At 28.2% G+C, this 15,957-nt stretch overlaps 4 protein-coding genes across 5 annotated transcripts; 2 read left to right on the top strand and 2 right to left on the bottom strand.

Annotated features, from left to right (window-relative positions):
• Window positions 1-967: 967 nt before the first annotated feature.
• Window positions 968-4,002, bottom strand: LTV1 (LTV1 ribosome biogenesis factor). Its single transcript, XM_089222171.1, has 10 exons — window positions 3,834-4,002; window positions 2,810-2,953; window positions 2,609-2,743; window positions 2,439-2,532; window positions 2,258-2,372; window positions 2,006-2,195; window positions 1,810-1,935; window positions 1,569-1,745; window positions 1,228-1,440; window positions 968-1,155 (listed from the first exon to the last, which is right to left on the bottom strand). Exons 1-10 carry the CDS (start codon window positions 3,834-3,836, stop codon window positions 1,045-1,047), a joined length of 1,308 nt encoding a protein of 435 aa, XP_089078297.1. The 5' UTR covers window positions 3,837-4,002; the 3' UTR covers window positions 968-1,044.
• On the bottom strand, window positions 2,810-15,811 carry LOC107162727 (uncharacterized). Of its 2 annotated transcripts, XR_016190731.1 has the most exons (3): window positions 15,264-15,645; window positions 4,528-14,135; window positions 2,810-2,953 (listed from the first exon to the last, which is right to left on the bottom strand). XR_016190731.1 is itself a non-coding variant. In XM_089222172.1 (2 exons), the coding sequence occupies exon 2, from the start codon at window positions 14,129-14,131 to the stop codon at window positions 12,938-12,940; it is 1,194 nt and encodes a 397-aa protein (XP_089078298.1). In that variant the 5' UTR covers window positions 14,132-14,135; window positions 15,673-15,811; the 3' UTR covers window positions 12,836-12,937. The 2 variants fall into 2 exon arrangements, 1 of the variants encoding a protein (XP_089078298.1); XM_089222172.1 differs by lacking the exons at window positions 2,810-2,953; window positions 15,264-15,645 and adding an exon at window positions 15,673-15,811 and having other exon boundaries at window positions 12,836-14,135.
• Window positions 4,334-9,135, top strand: LOC107162736 (transmembrane protein 234). Its single transcript, XM_089222175.1, has 5 exons — window positions 4,334-4,475; window positions 7,489-7,628; window positions 7,712-7,778; window positions 7,886-7,978; window positions 9,050-9,135. The coding sequence occupies exons 1-5, from the start codon at window positions 4,469-4,471 to the stop codon at window positions 9,115-9,117; spliced, it is 375 nt and encodes a 124-aa protein (XP_089078301.1). The 5' UTR covers window positions 4,334-4,468; the 3' UTR covers window positions 9,118-9,135.
• LOC107162735 (NADH dehydrogenase [ubiquinone] 1 alpha subcomplex assembly factor 3) lies at window positions 4,555-5,526 on the top strand. Its single transcript, XM_015509748.2, has one exon. The coding sequence runs from the start codon at window positions 4,555-4,557 to the stop codon at window positions 5,347-5,349; it is 795 nt and encodes a 264-aa protein (XP_015365234.1). The 3' UTR covers window positions 5,350-5,526.
• Window positions 15,812-15,957: the final 146 nt, after the last annotated feature.

Here is a 15,957-nt window from a genome sequence, read left to right on the forward strand (position 1 = left end):
AAATAACTTTAATATTAAGAATGCAACATTCAATATAATTTTTCATATAGCCACTAGAAATATGTGTTAGTGCTGAATTATTTAATTTTCAAAGCAAGATAGCCATATTTACTTTATGGCAGTAAACTTTAATACATCATTTCTCAACCTTTTTAGTGTCTTGACCCCCAAAATAGGTATAGAATATGGTCAATCACTTCGTGACCTCTTTCCCCAATTATATTAGGTAAAAATTTGAACATTAAAAATATCCTATCATTATCATTATCAATTTTAAATCAGCATTTTATTATTTTTGACCTACGCGACCCCAAATCGAGGAGTTCACGACCCCCTGGTTGAGAAACGCTGGATATATTCCATGACAAATAGAATAACAAATAATCTTATTTGTCATGATATATTCAATAAAACAATGACTGAAGTCTAGATTGAAGACTGGCTCATCCAATTTGAATCTACTTGGAAATCATGCATTTACTTAAAAATTGTAAAAGGCCAAAAGTCTGCATAAACGTATTATTTGTATTTAGATATGGAAACTTAAAAAAAAAAAAATGAATACTGATTCCCCCCCCCCCTTATTTCAAAGTAACAACAGTGATACATAGTTATATTTATATCTCTCAATTTCTATTTCATTTGTTTTGTCCATATTTAATTATCTTCCACCATACTGGTTTAAAATTTTAAAACTGAATTGTTAGTGGTAATTTAATTAATCATAAAATGTAAGTTATTTATTTATATATTTTATTTAAATATTAAAATTAAAATTATGTTAAGTAACTGTTGAGATTTATGGATTTTTCATCTAGACTATTGAGATTAAAAAGTATAAAAAACTTTATTAGACTTTTATTTTTCAACATTTCAGCTTCAACTGCTTTAAGGCATTTAAAATATAACAAATGTTCTAATCACTCTGCACTATTAATGTGTTTTTCCAAATAAATTAATAAACTACTTGTAAAGGGTTTACAAATTTTTATTTTATACATACATTAACAGATAAGAAACTTCTCAGAATATTATTTTTAATTTTTATATTACACGTACAGTTTTGTTAACATTTTTATTGATCAATTCTTTTTCCATCTTTTTCTTCTGTTCTTTAAATGCCAAACTGTTAGCTTTTCTTTCTACTCTTCTTTCCTAAATATATAACCAAAATAATATATATTTCTTTAAATAAATATTATTTTTAAGATTAGTAAAGAAACATACCTGTCTAAATTCTTTGAGAGCTTTTTTCCTCTTTAGTTTTTCTTCGGGTGTTTCATCTTTTGGCCTTATTGACAACATAGATAGAGCTGATATTACTGATCTAGATTCAGATTTTGGCGCATCTTTATTGTCTAAGGATTTTAATGCATGTGCTGTAAGCCTTTGTTGTAATATTGGAACACCGGTTTTAGGATTTATTCTTATTCTCTGAATCTAAATTAAAGTCATAAAAATTTAATAATAAATATATATTTATTATTAAAATGTTATCGGTTGAAGAGTAAATATTTCTAACAAAGTGTAATATTTGATAATAAATATGTTTCAAGTGTTTAACATACTGGTGGGTCTTTGATAAGAGCAGGACGATTGTAAATATTAGAATATGTAGAAATAATGCTTTGACAATCCCATTTTTTTACATCTTGGTTTTCAACAGGTAGTTTGTAAGTAGGTTCTTCTTGATCAGAATCGCTGTCAAATATCAAAGCAGCTGTTCTATCAGTAGGTATTTCATCCTAAAATACATAAGAATTAAAAAACTAAAATTTATTTTTAACAAAAAATTTTATATTATTTTACCCTTTTCGAATTTAATTCAAATTCTTCAGTAGCTTTTTTCAACATATCAGATTCCATTGTCAATGTACCTTCAATTTCTTCAGTTTCTAATGCACCAATATCTGCATCATCATATGCAGCAAACATCTAATGACAAAGAACATTAATTTTCAATTTTTTTAGTTATTGTGTTCTTAAAAAAAAATAAAGTTAATACTTGTTCAAATTGTTCATCTATTAATTTTAAATTATCATTTCGTCTAATAATAGAACTGGACATTGAGTAATCTGTAAAACGAGATTTGGTATCTTCATTGTTTAAGCTACCAATATCATCGTATGCTTCACTATCATAACTATCACTTTCTTCATTTATGTCTTCTAGTTCATTGATATCGTCATCTGATCTGAAGACCAATAATCATTGAATAAATGTGTTTAATTTAAATATACCAATAAGATAACTTACCCAGGCTGATTTGCCATGATCACAAAATCATCTTCCAATTCATTATCTGGATCTTCAAAATTAAAATCATCGTCCATTGCAGCAACAATGTCTGGGTCCAAATCCAAACGTAGACCTATAGAATTTTATTTATTTTATAATTAATCTATTAATCATATTCTACTGATTTATTGAAAGTTACCAGATTGAGGAGCGGCTTTATTTAATAAGCCCACTTTTTCTTCAACTTCAGACTCAAATATTGAAGAGGGTAACATAACTTTAGGTTTTTCTTTCTTTATTATAAAATTTAAAAAGAAAAATTTATTTTAATATAAAATTGTATTAGGTATATAAAAAAATTGCTCATACCTTTTCATTATTATGGTTGGCAGGAGCAGGCAATAATATAAAATCATTGGATCGACATTCTTTAAGATGTTGTAAATAATCATAATCATCATCAAAATATATCCCATATTTAGCTTCTTCATCTTTGTTTTTTTTCTAAAAAGAAAAGGAATTAAATTTCATAAAATTGAAAAATACAAAAATATATATAAAGAAGCTTACTCCTTTTGATTGAGTAGGCTGTTGAGGCACCAAAACATTTTGTGGTGCTGTTTCATCAGTAACAAGCGGATCATGCTGACTTCTGTGTACCACATGGAAAGTTACAGAATTTTTCTTTTCAATAAACTTCCTTTTGTTCTTTGGCTGTTAAAATTTAAAAAGTAAAATTAAATAATACTATTAAATTTTTATTATTTAACTTTCTTAACTGAAAATAAATTATTCTACTCAATAAATGACTTAATTTACAATTTTAAGCTGACCATTAACTTCAACAATATTTAACATAATATAAATTTAAATATTTAGGTATAACAAAAATCATTTAAAATATATAAATAATATACTCTTAGTCAGAGGCGGTTTGAGTATACTATTTTTGGTGCACTGCACCACCAATGTTAGGGGGGTGGGTGGTCTTGGTTGAGCATGTGCTGACCGCAATGTTTAATTTTAATGTTTAATAAATGAAAAAAGTAATAAAGTACCTAATCAATGACATATGATAAATGATAATCGTGGCTGAAACTGTTGAAAGCGTCGAGTTAAGAATATAAGGGCCTTATAATTATAAACTATAAACTTATTAAAAAATATTTATTTGTAATTTATATTATGATGGTGGTGGGGGGGGGGGTGGGTGTCTATATATTGTCTTGCACCACTAAGTATAATACATTCAAACCGCCTCTTAGTACACCAATATCCTGTTATATTAAAATAGGACATTGATGAATGATGAGTATGTATGTCTCACAAATAGTTGATGCAATTTTCATTGAAAAAAATATATTGTTAGACAATTATTTATTCAAAATTAACAATTAAGTTAGTGTAATTTTATAATACAACCCAATAGTTCTTACACAGTGTATTAATATTGATAAATTATAATAGTTATACTACACATTTGTCTACCTATTTTAATAATCATAATTACATTCTGAGTTAACTAAAGTTTAGTGAAAATAAACGATTATAGTTGTGAGGTAGGTATTAAAACTAGAAATACAAATCAACTTACCATTTTGATTTTTAGTAATCACTTTCGCAGAGGATTTAAGTTACTGAAATGTCTGAGTTAGTGGTGTGTTGTGGACGTTCACAATCACCGTTTAGTATTAATAAATAATTTGCGAAACAATGTAACTTATAAAATCAAAAGCCACATGTGAAACGTGAACATTATAGTAGTTTCAAGTTTTTAGTCTATTAATGAATAATGATTGATAAATGATAATAAAGAAATTTGTTTTTCTTATTCATATCAACAATGTGAGCACTGAGCAGTGATAACCACATTTTTATTTTGTATTATTTTGTTTGAAACCTTACCTCAAAGCAAGCTGATCCATCCGGTCACACTAGTTGGTATCAGTATTGTAGTGATAACTGATAAGATCTATTTATTGGTGAGTGGTAACTGATTAGGAGAAAAATCACAATATTCAAAATTGGAAAAAAAATAACTTTTTTACAGTTTTAAGGGTAGGGACTAGTCACTAGTAAAAACTGAGACACTGAGTTCTAGACTTCCAAAGACAGTAAAGACTGTCTTCGCCTAGATACACGGAGTCAAAAGATCCTACGAAGCAGCCATTGAAACCCGCTTTCATCTTAACATTCTTAACGGGGCTGTGACCCCTTCGTCACCCAGCAATGGAAGGTACGATCATTGACTGTCTATAATATTTTTAGAGTATTTTATTTTGTCTCACCTATCGTTTCGCGATCGATCGACTGTCATGTCGTTGAGAAACATCGCCCGGAAGCTGCTGCCGTCGCGTCCACGGATCTTCAGCTCCGGTCTTGCTCCGCCGTCGCCGCAACATCAGCCTCGACGGTCCGTCGGCGCATATGAAAACGACGGCAAGACGTACGTGTCCATGTTAAATAACAACAACATCCGGGACGGCATCATGATATCCGCTTACAGCCAGTACGGCTTCCGGTTGAACAACGGGTTCGCGGTGCTCGGGCCGATCGTGTGCTTTGCCAACTCGATAATGGCTTGGCGCGTAAACGACGATCGGGACGTAAACGTCGACTCACTGTCGATGCTGTTCCACCTGGAACCCGCGCCCTCCGTCATCGTGCTGGGCCTGGGCAACGGGTCGCAGCGGAGTCGCCGCGACGATGATTACCGCCAGCTGCAGCTGAACCGGCGTCAGTTGGACAAAGTGGTGTTGGCCGCGGCACGGCAATACGGGTGCACCGTCGAGGTGCTGCCGGTGGACGCGGCACTGGCCACGTACAACTTCGTCATCAGTGAGGGTCGGCATGTGGCCGGTGCGTTCATACCGCCGCGGTTCATACCGGCGATGGACGACGACGCGATCACGGCTAACACGCGCCACATCCACCTGTACGGCGAGGACGTACCGGTCACCGACGTGTGGCTGGACGCGGATGAGCAAAGCGAGCTGATCACCACCAACTACCGAGAGTTCGGCGAAGTGGTGGGCGCGCAGAAAGCGGCCGACCACGAGAGGCGGGCAAAATTGGCCGGAGAAAAGGACCCCGAGAAAAAGATCCGGTGATCTGCGATGACCGCGTTGTACCGTAGCTGCCTTTTTTGTAGTCGACCGTTGTTAAATGTCCCATTTACCTGTAATTTCCAACGTTATTGTTGTTGTACAAATATACATAATTTATTTGTTTGCCGTTCTGCAACTATATTATTATAATGTGTATAAATCGGCAAACTTCCATGACAATGCGTTGTTTTTTTTCTTTTTAAAGTTCCTAGACATTATGATACTCGTATGCATTGGAGTAACCGGCAAGGTCATATTGCCACTGCAGTACGATCTATTAGGTATTCAAGTGTGAAGACGCCAAAATTATACTTCCTTTTTGTTATTTTTTTTTTTTCGGGAACACTATTGCTTTGTCATCAGCGTAGTCCAGCTACTGTTGTAGAGCTACACTCAGAAATCTAAATAGGACAACATAATAATATGCATGTAGAACTTTGGCGGTTATAACTTACTGTCGTTATGCCAGAGTGTTTAGATCCATAGCGAATTTGAAAATATTACGTTCTGTTAGGAATCTCTTGGAGCTTATAATACAATCTACAGAAGGCCGTTGGCCATTTATCGTGCCAAACACGATCAAAAGCATGCGAGTTATCCGTAAAAAACACACGTACAGACGTACATAACAAAATATATTCAAATACAGTATATATTTTAATAAGGAATTTGGTGTTTTTTACGGAGTATTTATTTTGTTGCTTTCTGGAGACTTGAGTACTTGATTTATTATTGTGGTACCGCGAAAAAATAACCCCATAATATGAGATTTTGTAAATTAATCTCAAATCGATACAAAATGTATAAAATACCTATTGTCCTATCACCCCTACATACAATTTTATTGTTATGTTCCCACAAATAATATTAATTTTTTATTCAATGATAAATTATTGTATACCTACGATAAAAACGATTAAGAGCACGGTCTGCCTGTCATATCGATCAGATATACAATAACTATAGGTACAGTGACATATAGTAACATATCATATTTTTATTTATATATTATTGACATTGTATTACAAATTTATACTTTATTACTTACAAATCATTTTTATTACAGGGTTATTTATTAGGCAAATCTGTTATTAGATACCTATATCATCAGCCTATTATTTAATCACGATGATTTTGGATTAGGATAAAATTGATGATTTAAAAATATTTTGCATGCCATTAAAAATTTAGCTGACGTACCATATAATATAAAATACGTTCATACTTCATTTTAAAATTGAAATAAGTGAAAATCGACGGGTTTTAATATACGCAAAATCATTTACAGCCTCTCGTATATTACTTGCTTTTTTATTCTCAACTGCAATAATCATTAGATAATTTAATCTTTTGTCGCCCACGGTTGTTAAATATGTTTTTACTCTTTTGAGAAATGAAAAAAAATCTTTCATTCGAAGCAGTGGTTATTTTTGTGTGTTTTTATCATTGAAATCGTATCAAATATCAATTAAAACGCCGCATTGGAGTACTAATGGCGTTCCAATTATTAACATATTTTAAGTTAACGCCTTAACGGTGCCGTTGTACGCCCTGCCCCCACCAAACGACACCCCTGATTGACGGAAATTTGTCTGAAACATAAATGCTCGACAGATTATATTAATACGATATTGACAGACAACAGTATGATTTCAACTTATAAAGTGACTTGCTATAATATAATATTATCATGAGTCATGCAGTCGTGAAGCCATGCAGATAGTCTTAGATCATATAGGCATTATAATATTGTATAGCAGATAGGCAGTGTATAGATACCTACAAGTTTCAAAAAATATAACTATTTATAATTTGTACAATCAGAACATCTATTGCAAAAATACATTTCAAAATGTAAAATATTTGACAAATGCCTATAATTTCTAGTTCTTAAGAGATTGAAAATTATTTCAATTTGACTAATTTAACATTCTGTTGATTATAATCTAAATTTGAACAAATGCATTGATATAATATCGATACTTAAATATGAAAAATGTTTAGGCGCATACTGAGGTATGAGAGCCTGATGTACCTAGCTTATTATATTAGTATTATTTATTGGTGAAATTGAGTTATTTTAACTTATTTCTTACTCAAACAATAATTCGTAATAAAATACAAAAATACAATTTGTTATAGACTCAATATTTCAACTATTTATTGTCGGCATTTTATGGGGATGTACAAATCCACTTCTGAAAGCTGCGACCACTAAAGTTAAAAGAAATAAGACATATAATTTAATTTCAGAGGTCACTGATCATTTAACCAATTGGCAAGTAAGTATAATCTATATAATATATTACACTTGATTTAATTAAATACAACAAATCCGTGGTAATTAAATTATGATTTATTTTAGTACTTGATACCATTTCTTATCAACCAATGTGGTTCTCTATTGTTCTATGTCACCCTTAAATACTCAGGTAAAAAGAAAAAAATAACTTAAAAGTTTAATTTTTGACATTTAATCACGCAGTTTAGTCAGTATTATGTATAGTTCAAACATAAAACACTTATTAACTTCTTATAGACATATCGTTAGCTGTTCCTATTGCAAATGGAGTTTCATTAGTAAGTACATCAATCGTAGGCACTTTGATTGGAGAAGAAAAGCCAAAATTGCGTAAGTTTATTTTTCAATTAACATTACATAATATTGTCATACACAAATTTTATTGATTATGTCTTATCAAAACAAATTTAATTGATTTATACACTTTTAAAATGTAATATAACATTTATAAGTTATAACATTCGTGGACATTTGAAATTCTCGAAAGGGGAAAAAACTGTCCCTCTACATTGCTATTTACAACTATGTACATCACTGCACTGCTATAGCAGTATAATTTATATTTTTTAAATAATAAAATAAAAATAATAATTCAACTCAACCTGGTTTATTTTGTATAACAAATTTTGAAAAAGAATATTATTAAATTTAAAAAAAAAAATGAAAATTTAGTCTTATATAAATTGAAATTGAATAAAATAATGATATAATTTTTTTATGACATATTTTTGTGAAAGTCTTCAAAACATAAACCGGGACACAGTGGAACATTGCAAGCTTTACATCTACATATACTATTACGTGACATATTCAATCGCACACGACACCGACAACGTACGATGTTTCGAATTATTCGAACTGAATATTTTATTGACAACAATTCGTATCTATGGATTATGGTTCAAATATAATATGGCGTAGACAATTGTATACTATTTTATTGTAACATTGTAAAGCCATAATGATAATGATATCGAATATAGGGTTCATGAAAATACCCAAGAAAAAGGAACGATAAATAAATCTAAAAATAAGACATATATAATACAGTGCCCAATATTCTGAAGTATTGCAATGGGACTGTAAAACATGCTCTTTCATATGAAACCATTGAAATTATTACTGCTATAGCAGTACTGTGTTTATTTTAACAGTTTATATTCTACTGCCATAGCAGTAGTGATATATGTACATCAACTTTTAAAATTATTGCTATACCAGTAGTTGTCCACGAACGTGTTAAGTACAATAATTTCATAAACATAATTTTGGAAATTAAAAAAAAAAAATCAAATTTTAAAGGAATTTTTTAATTAATCAATTAAATATTTGTGATTAATATTAAACTTTTAAAATTTGTATTTGTATTTTTTTGCCTACATTATAATATTTTATTTACAGGAACAATGGTTGGAATACTATTTCTACTATTTGGTATTTTTTGTTTAATCATAGATAAAAAAATATAAGAAACCATTTATTATTTATTGTGATCAATTTTTTTTTAACACGGATAAACTTGGTACACATGGGTGCGTAAAATGTTATTTAAAATTGTTTTTATTCAGACAAATGAAATAGGTACAACAAATAAGTATTGTTTTAAAAAATAAAAATAACAAATTAATGTGACTAGGTGTACAATATCGAAGATAGGAGTATATATAAATTAGGTATATTATACGTGTAAGCTTTAACAAAATAAAACAATTTAAATACACATGTAATACAATACAATAAATAAAAAGCATTACAATAACTATTACATCAGTCTAAATATTTGACTAATTAAAATAAAATAAATACATTCATTGCTACTAGTCTTTTTGTTGAAGTATTAATTAATTACTTGGTCATGAATAATTAAATAGTTTTTATGTTTATTCATATATTTTAAATTTATCAATTGTTATTGTTTAATTGTTATATAATAACTAAAAAGTTGAATTTACAAATAACATGCATGCCTAAAATGTATTTAATTTTAATTTTTGTTTTATTACCTACTTAAGTGAATATATACATAACTTAAAAATAAATAAAACATTATATCAAAGAAAAAACTTCTCACTAGACAGATTTGGAAAAAAAAATTATTTTGTGCAATTAAATTATCAAAAAACCATTCAATACTCTAAAATTACATCAAAATATTGAATACAATAATCTGGTAACAAAAAATATCAATGACAAATGCTGTCAAGTTTTATATGGTTGTATTATATATTATTTATTTACATAATATATATATATATTTGGGGGAGGAGGGGTTATTTGTATATTATTAATACACTTATTAAAGCAGGTTAACATAACTTTTAGGAAATTAATTTAATACGAACAATAGATAATAATTTAATTAATGCCTCATTGTGAGCAATTTTCTACAACGGAATATTATTTTTAAATCAATATAATCAAATATTAGTTCAAAATAGCAATTTTTTAATACTACACTTGAGAAAACAATTGCCTATCTTGAACAAATGACCTAATTTTGACATTTTTTATGTTGCCCTGGTGGCTGGCAGGATTATAACGTAGGTAACACAGCACAATGTTCAATATAAATAATATATATAATATTGTTATTATCATTATCATTATCGTTGAGCCATTATTTCTATTATTATTGAAATTAAAAAATGTATTTCAAAATGTTTCAATTGGAAGTATTTTTTTTTATAAAGGTATACAAACTTTTAAACATTATTAATAGTAAAACAACTAATTAAAAATAAATGTCACTACCTAAATCTCACTTGATAAATAATAGATTTTTAAGATTATTTTTATGGCCACATTTATTAGTTTCTTAAATATGCTTTATTCCATACAAATACAAATTCTCATTATTTAAATAAAATTAAGCATCAACAATTTACTGAAATTGTTTTAACTGATAATTTTGTTAACTTCTACTTATTTTAATTAACTCATTAAATCACAAATACGTGTATGATAAAAAAAATAAATGCATTAGGAACATATATTAGTAGAACATTAATAAAAACTAAAATAATACACAATGGTGTCTTTTCACTAAAGGTTATACAGTAATATTATTTTTCTATGAGGTTAAATAATTGAGTTTAAATTAGATTCTTATATTTATGAAATAACTATTAATTTTTTTAAATTAATAAAAAATTAAAAACTAAATTATTTTCTTGTTTTGAAAAATATTGTATATCATTTTACCAAACGTGAAACATTGTGATTGTTCAAGTAACAATGTCTTGTTTCCAAATATTTGTAATTTAACATTTTTAAGGTTTTGAGTAACTTATCTATTGCTAATGAAATATCTAAAATTTGAGCACTAAAAGTAACATTACCCATAAGATCTAAAAAAAGTTGGATTATATAAATTCTTTAGCAAATTTCATAAAACTATTATTACCAACACACAATTTATTTAGTTTGTTTAAAATATGACAGCAAGTTGTAACAAAGAATGTTTTTCTTAATTATTTTCTAATTTAATCTAGTTATCTACTAGATGGACTACTATATTTGGTACTTTCCTGTTATACAAGACTACATTGTTTTTTAACATCACAATCCTGTTATATAAGACTACCAAAATGGTATTTTTCTACTGCTTCCTACTAATTAAGCTGCTTATAAACATTTAACTGTAAACCACAGCAAAAACTATGTTGATCCTGAAAGTGGAGCACATATGCAAAGTGTAGAACGTCTCTGGGGATCAGCAAAATGGCAGAACAAAAAACATTGTGGCACTGCGCGTCATCATCTTAAATCATATTTAGCTGAATTCATGTGGGGGCAAAACGTAAAAGAAAGTAAGTTCACCGAAATTTTAAAAACAATAAAAATTCAATTTCCTCCATTATTATAATTATTAGTAAAAATTATTTATTTTATTTTATTTATGAATTTACCATTTTTATACCAACCTATATTATTCAATTTTTTTATATTATATAATTTGTAAGAGGCATTATTGTTATTATTGCCATTATTTATCCTCACAATATCTAGTACTTACATATTATTAAAATAAAAATAAAACAAAATAAAAGAATTAAACATTATGCAAATGTTGGTAGTCTTAGATAAGAGGATTGTGATGTTTCACAAAACAAGAGCGGTAGTTGCAATAACGGAGGTAGTCTTGGATGGTAGTCGCGATAATAGCCGTAGTCTCGTATAACAGGAAAGTACCCTATATTTAAAGTTATCCCAAAAAGTTATCACAAAAACACATCCTAAATGTATCATGACTCATATCATATCTTAAATAATTAAATAATATAAAAGTTTTAGTTTAAATATTTTATATGATACTCCTTTACAACCAAATATGTAAGAATTTTTTGTAGTTCAACTATAGTTTTTACAATTTTTGTGCAGGTATTTACAAAGTTATGTAAATATTTAATAATGAAATTGAAATTGAGTAGAATGATCAGCAAAATTTTAGTTACCTAACCATGCTAAGTAATTATTAGTATTGACTAAGACCTGAAGTCAATATCTATGTAGATACTAGATAAAATTAATATTATTTTAAATCACATACATTATAAAAAAAATTTCAATTAATTTAACTTAAGTTAGACTACCTTATTGTTATTATTTAGACACTGGGTTATGCTGATTGGATGATTAGTTAAATCAATATAAATATTTATCTTACAATAAAATATTGTAAAACACTTATGTTCAATAAACAAACCACTCTCACCAATACACATATCTATATTTGAATACTTTATTTTAAATTTAAATTTATCCAAAAAACCAGGTATTTTATCTTTCCCATTAAAAAATGGGTATCTTTTATTTTCACTTTCATAGAATTTCTAATTTGAGGTTTTCGTGATTAAAATGTTGACTTTCAATAAAAAAAAGAAAACTTTAAGCAACTAACTACATACTTTACTTCCCTTAAAACTTAAATAAACTTTTAATTTTCATCCAACACAGTATATGTATATAATTATGATTATAAATGTTTCTCTTAGGACTTTACCCTAAGGTTTCACTGTATTTATATTTTATATACATATAAATATATATTCTGTTCCAAAAGAGGATATACTAGCTCTATTTTTTTTTTTTTTTTTGGTAACAATAAGTTGTGAACGAACTTATTATTACGTGGGAAATTTATGCTGCTGGACTTAGATGCATTAGAGCATTAGTGTTTAGTTATAATTTTTCTCAAGTACTATGGCTATATATTTTAAATAATTACTTTTTATAATGTCTTTACTTTGGTATAGATTAACATTTTACTTACTACTATATATTTTTAATTTATAAGCTGTTAGATTTATCTTCTCTTTTGATTATTATTGGGTTCACTTTTCCTTCACATTTTTCAGTATGTGAATCACATTCTTCTTTATTTATCATCTTTAAACATTTATTACATTTATAAACACCAATTATTTTATGTCTTTTTGCCATATGACTTCTTAGTTTTAGTTCATACACAAATTTCATATTACAATATCCACATTCTATTTTATCCAATATATGTTTATCTTCGACATGAGATAATGCTTTTTTAGCATTCTTGAAGTCTATATTGCATAAAAGACAAATTGCTTGGTTTTTGTTTGTACTATATACATAGGATTTCATTTTATTCATCAAGCTGTCTTTTTTAAAATCTGGCAGTAGTGTTAAATCAACAGTATCTGATTTGGGCTCATAATTTTCTATCTGCTTATTTTCATTTATAAGATTTTTTTTTATAATTTGCTTTTTTATACCCAATTTTGTTGATGATTTTTTTTCTTTATTTGGGTCTTCTTTATTAGTTGTATCATTATTGTGATCAGTATCCAAATGACATATAAGGGCAATATTATGACGAAATGTTTCACCACATATTGTACAAGGATATTCTGGTTCAATTTCATCGACTAACATTTGTCGTAAAGATGGTAAAATATTATTTTTTGCAGTAGTAGGTTTGACAGACTTGAAGACTATTGGTATTAATTCTGGTATTGAAGGACGACTAAGGGGAATAGTTTTAGGAACAGGTTTAAGAACAGGTACAGGAAACTCAGGTCCATTAACATCATTTTTTTTTGGTGGCCTCCCCTGTTTCTTTTTAATAACCAAGTGCTCAGAATCGGTGGTTTTTCTTTTTTTTATTGCATTATTTGCGATATAAGTACAACCTCCTATCCTTCCTTTAAACTTTCTGATGTGATTTAGTAGTGCATTGTTAGTAGTAAATATTCTAGAGCATTGCTTACATGTTAAACTGTGTTTTGTGGATAAATCTGGAGGATTCAATGAAGTAGAAGTATTCTTTATGTGATTGTCGATTTCAACAATTTCCACATCTGAGTTATCTTCTGTATCATCATCTAATTCAACAACTTCGATGTCTGAATCTGAATTATTTAATATTTCAATTGTTTGATTATCATAGTTGGGTTCATCGATAACTAATGTACCATCTGAACTATCTTCACTTTCCAGCTCAGCCATACTTCTAAACAATTATAAAATAATATAAGTAGATTTAATCAAAGAAAATTAATTACCTAATTAGATAAAAAGGGATGAAAAAAAGAATTTGCTTTATGAAATATTTAGATACCCAATAAACTTACAGTTTATAGTTTGTATACTGGTGTAGTTTTATACAATTAATTGGGTAAATAATTATTCTAATCATTTATTCTGACATACATTATATTTATTAGATAAAATATAATAATTATGTTTATGACAAAGAAAAATGTACTTATTTTTATAATTGGATGTACAAAAAAAAAAATCTATTTATTATATAATATATTGATGTAGAAATAAAATATAAATTAAAAATGTGTACACTTCAATTTAACATGTTATTCAATTAATTAATTTAAAGATAAGAAAAAAATGTAAAGCTTACTCAACCTCAACAAGATATATCTAAAAATACTAAGTTATTTGAAAATTGATATTCTCAATTCTGTAACATTCTATATATATATTAGTTTTATGTACGTTTCAGCTTTGAGATATACTTGAATTCATAATTTTAAACTATAACTGTTTTTAAATAAAATGTCTATATATATATTATATAACTTGTGCATGCCATGCGTTTTATCCGACACAGTGGCGTGTCCAACACAAAATAAGTGGGTAGACCTATATTTTCTGTTGTGTTTGTAACTATTAAGAGAGATTTGTCCTATCACATGGAACATGGGAAGTGAATTTTGGGTTTTAAGTTTAAGATGTTATCCTTTGAATTTCATTTCTGTGATATGGTTTATTTTTCTATTTTGAGAATATAAAAAAGCAAACAATTGCTAACAACATTCATTAAATACTCAGAGTAAAATATTAGGAATATAACTTCAGTCTTAATTCTTTAAAGTCTATTAAGAGAAAACAATTAAAACATTTACAGTATAATAAAATAAAAATAATATTAATGTATAGAGTTAAGGATATTCGTATATTTAATATTAATTACCTATATCAATAATGACATTTTTACTAGTGATGAAAAAAAAATAAACAGTCAAATAAAAATTAGGCAGGCCATTGGAAAGGGCCTAGCCAGTAAACACGCCACTGTATCAGACATTTAAATAATTGTTGAGACAAGTCAAATACTCACTCGTTTTTGGTTTAAAATTTAATTAATCTATTGTCGTTGCCTGTCGATTCATTCAAATTGCGTTAAATTAGTTATAGGTCGTATAATATTATAATTTAAATTTAAAGGAAGTCAAATGGTTCAATACGATTGCCGAGGGCCAACAACAAGCGCTAAAGCGCGCGTCTGGCGTACCTGGCACCAACCTTTAAACAAGTGTCAAGTAAGTTACTCTAACTTAAACTGACAAGGAGAGCATAAATATTAAATAATAATACATTGCACACATCATAAATTAATACTAATTAGTAGGTACTAGGTATTATGGTAGTGTCTAAAAATAAAAATAAATAATAAATTAATAACACTGAGAAGAATATCAATGTACAAGCGAACACAAAAAGTCTAAAAATGATATCAAACAAAATACCTATTTTACAATGTTGTTGTGGATCAATCGTATGTTTAAATTTGGCAACATCGTAACAAATTCCTTTTGGGGAAATAACGTTATGCCCATGAATAAAAACCGAAATATTTCCAAAAAGTCGTTTTCATCATCAACTGGTATTCTTGACGAAATTTTCGAATGTATTTCTATTTTAGAAGTGGAAATTTATTTTTATTATCAGTGGACTGCAAGCGATTTCATGATTCGGAACATGAAAATAACATGGCAACCATTTTTGTTTTGTAATTATCGCGCCAAAACCGG

Source organism: Diuraphis noxia, unplaced genomic scaffold (genome assembly GCF_037042655.1).
Source record: "Diuraphis noxia isolate RWA-SAM2 unplaced genomic scaffold, SU_Dnox_SAM2 contig0003, whole genome shotgun sequence".
NCBI classification, from domain to species: Eukaryota; Metazoa; Arthropoda; class Insecta; order Hemiptera; family Aphididae; genus Diuraphis; species Diuraphis noxia.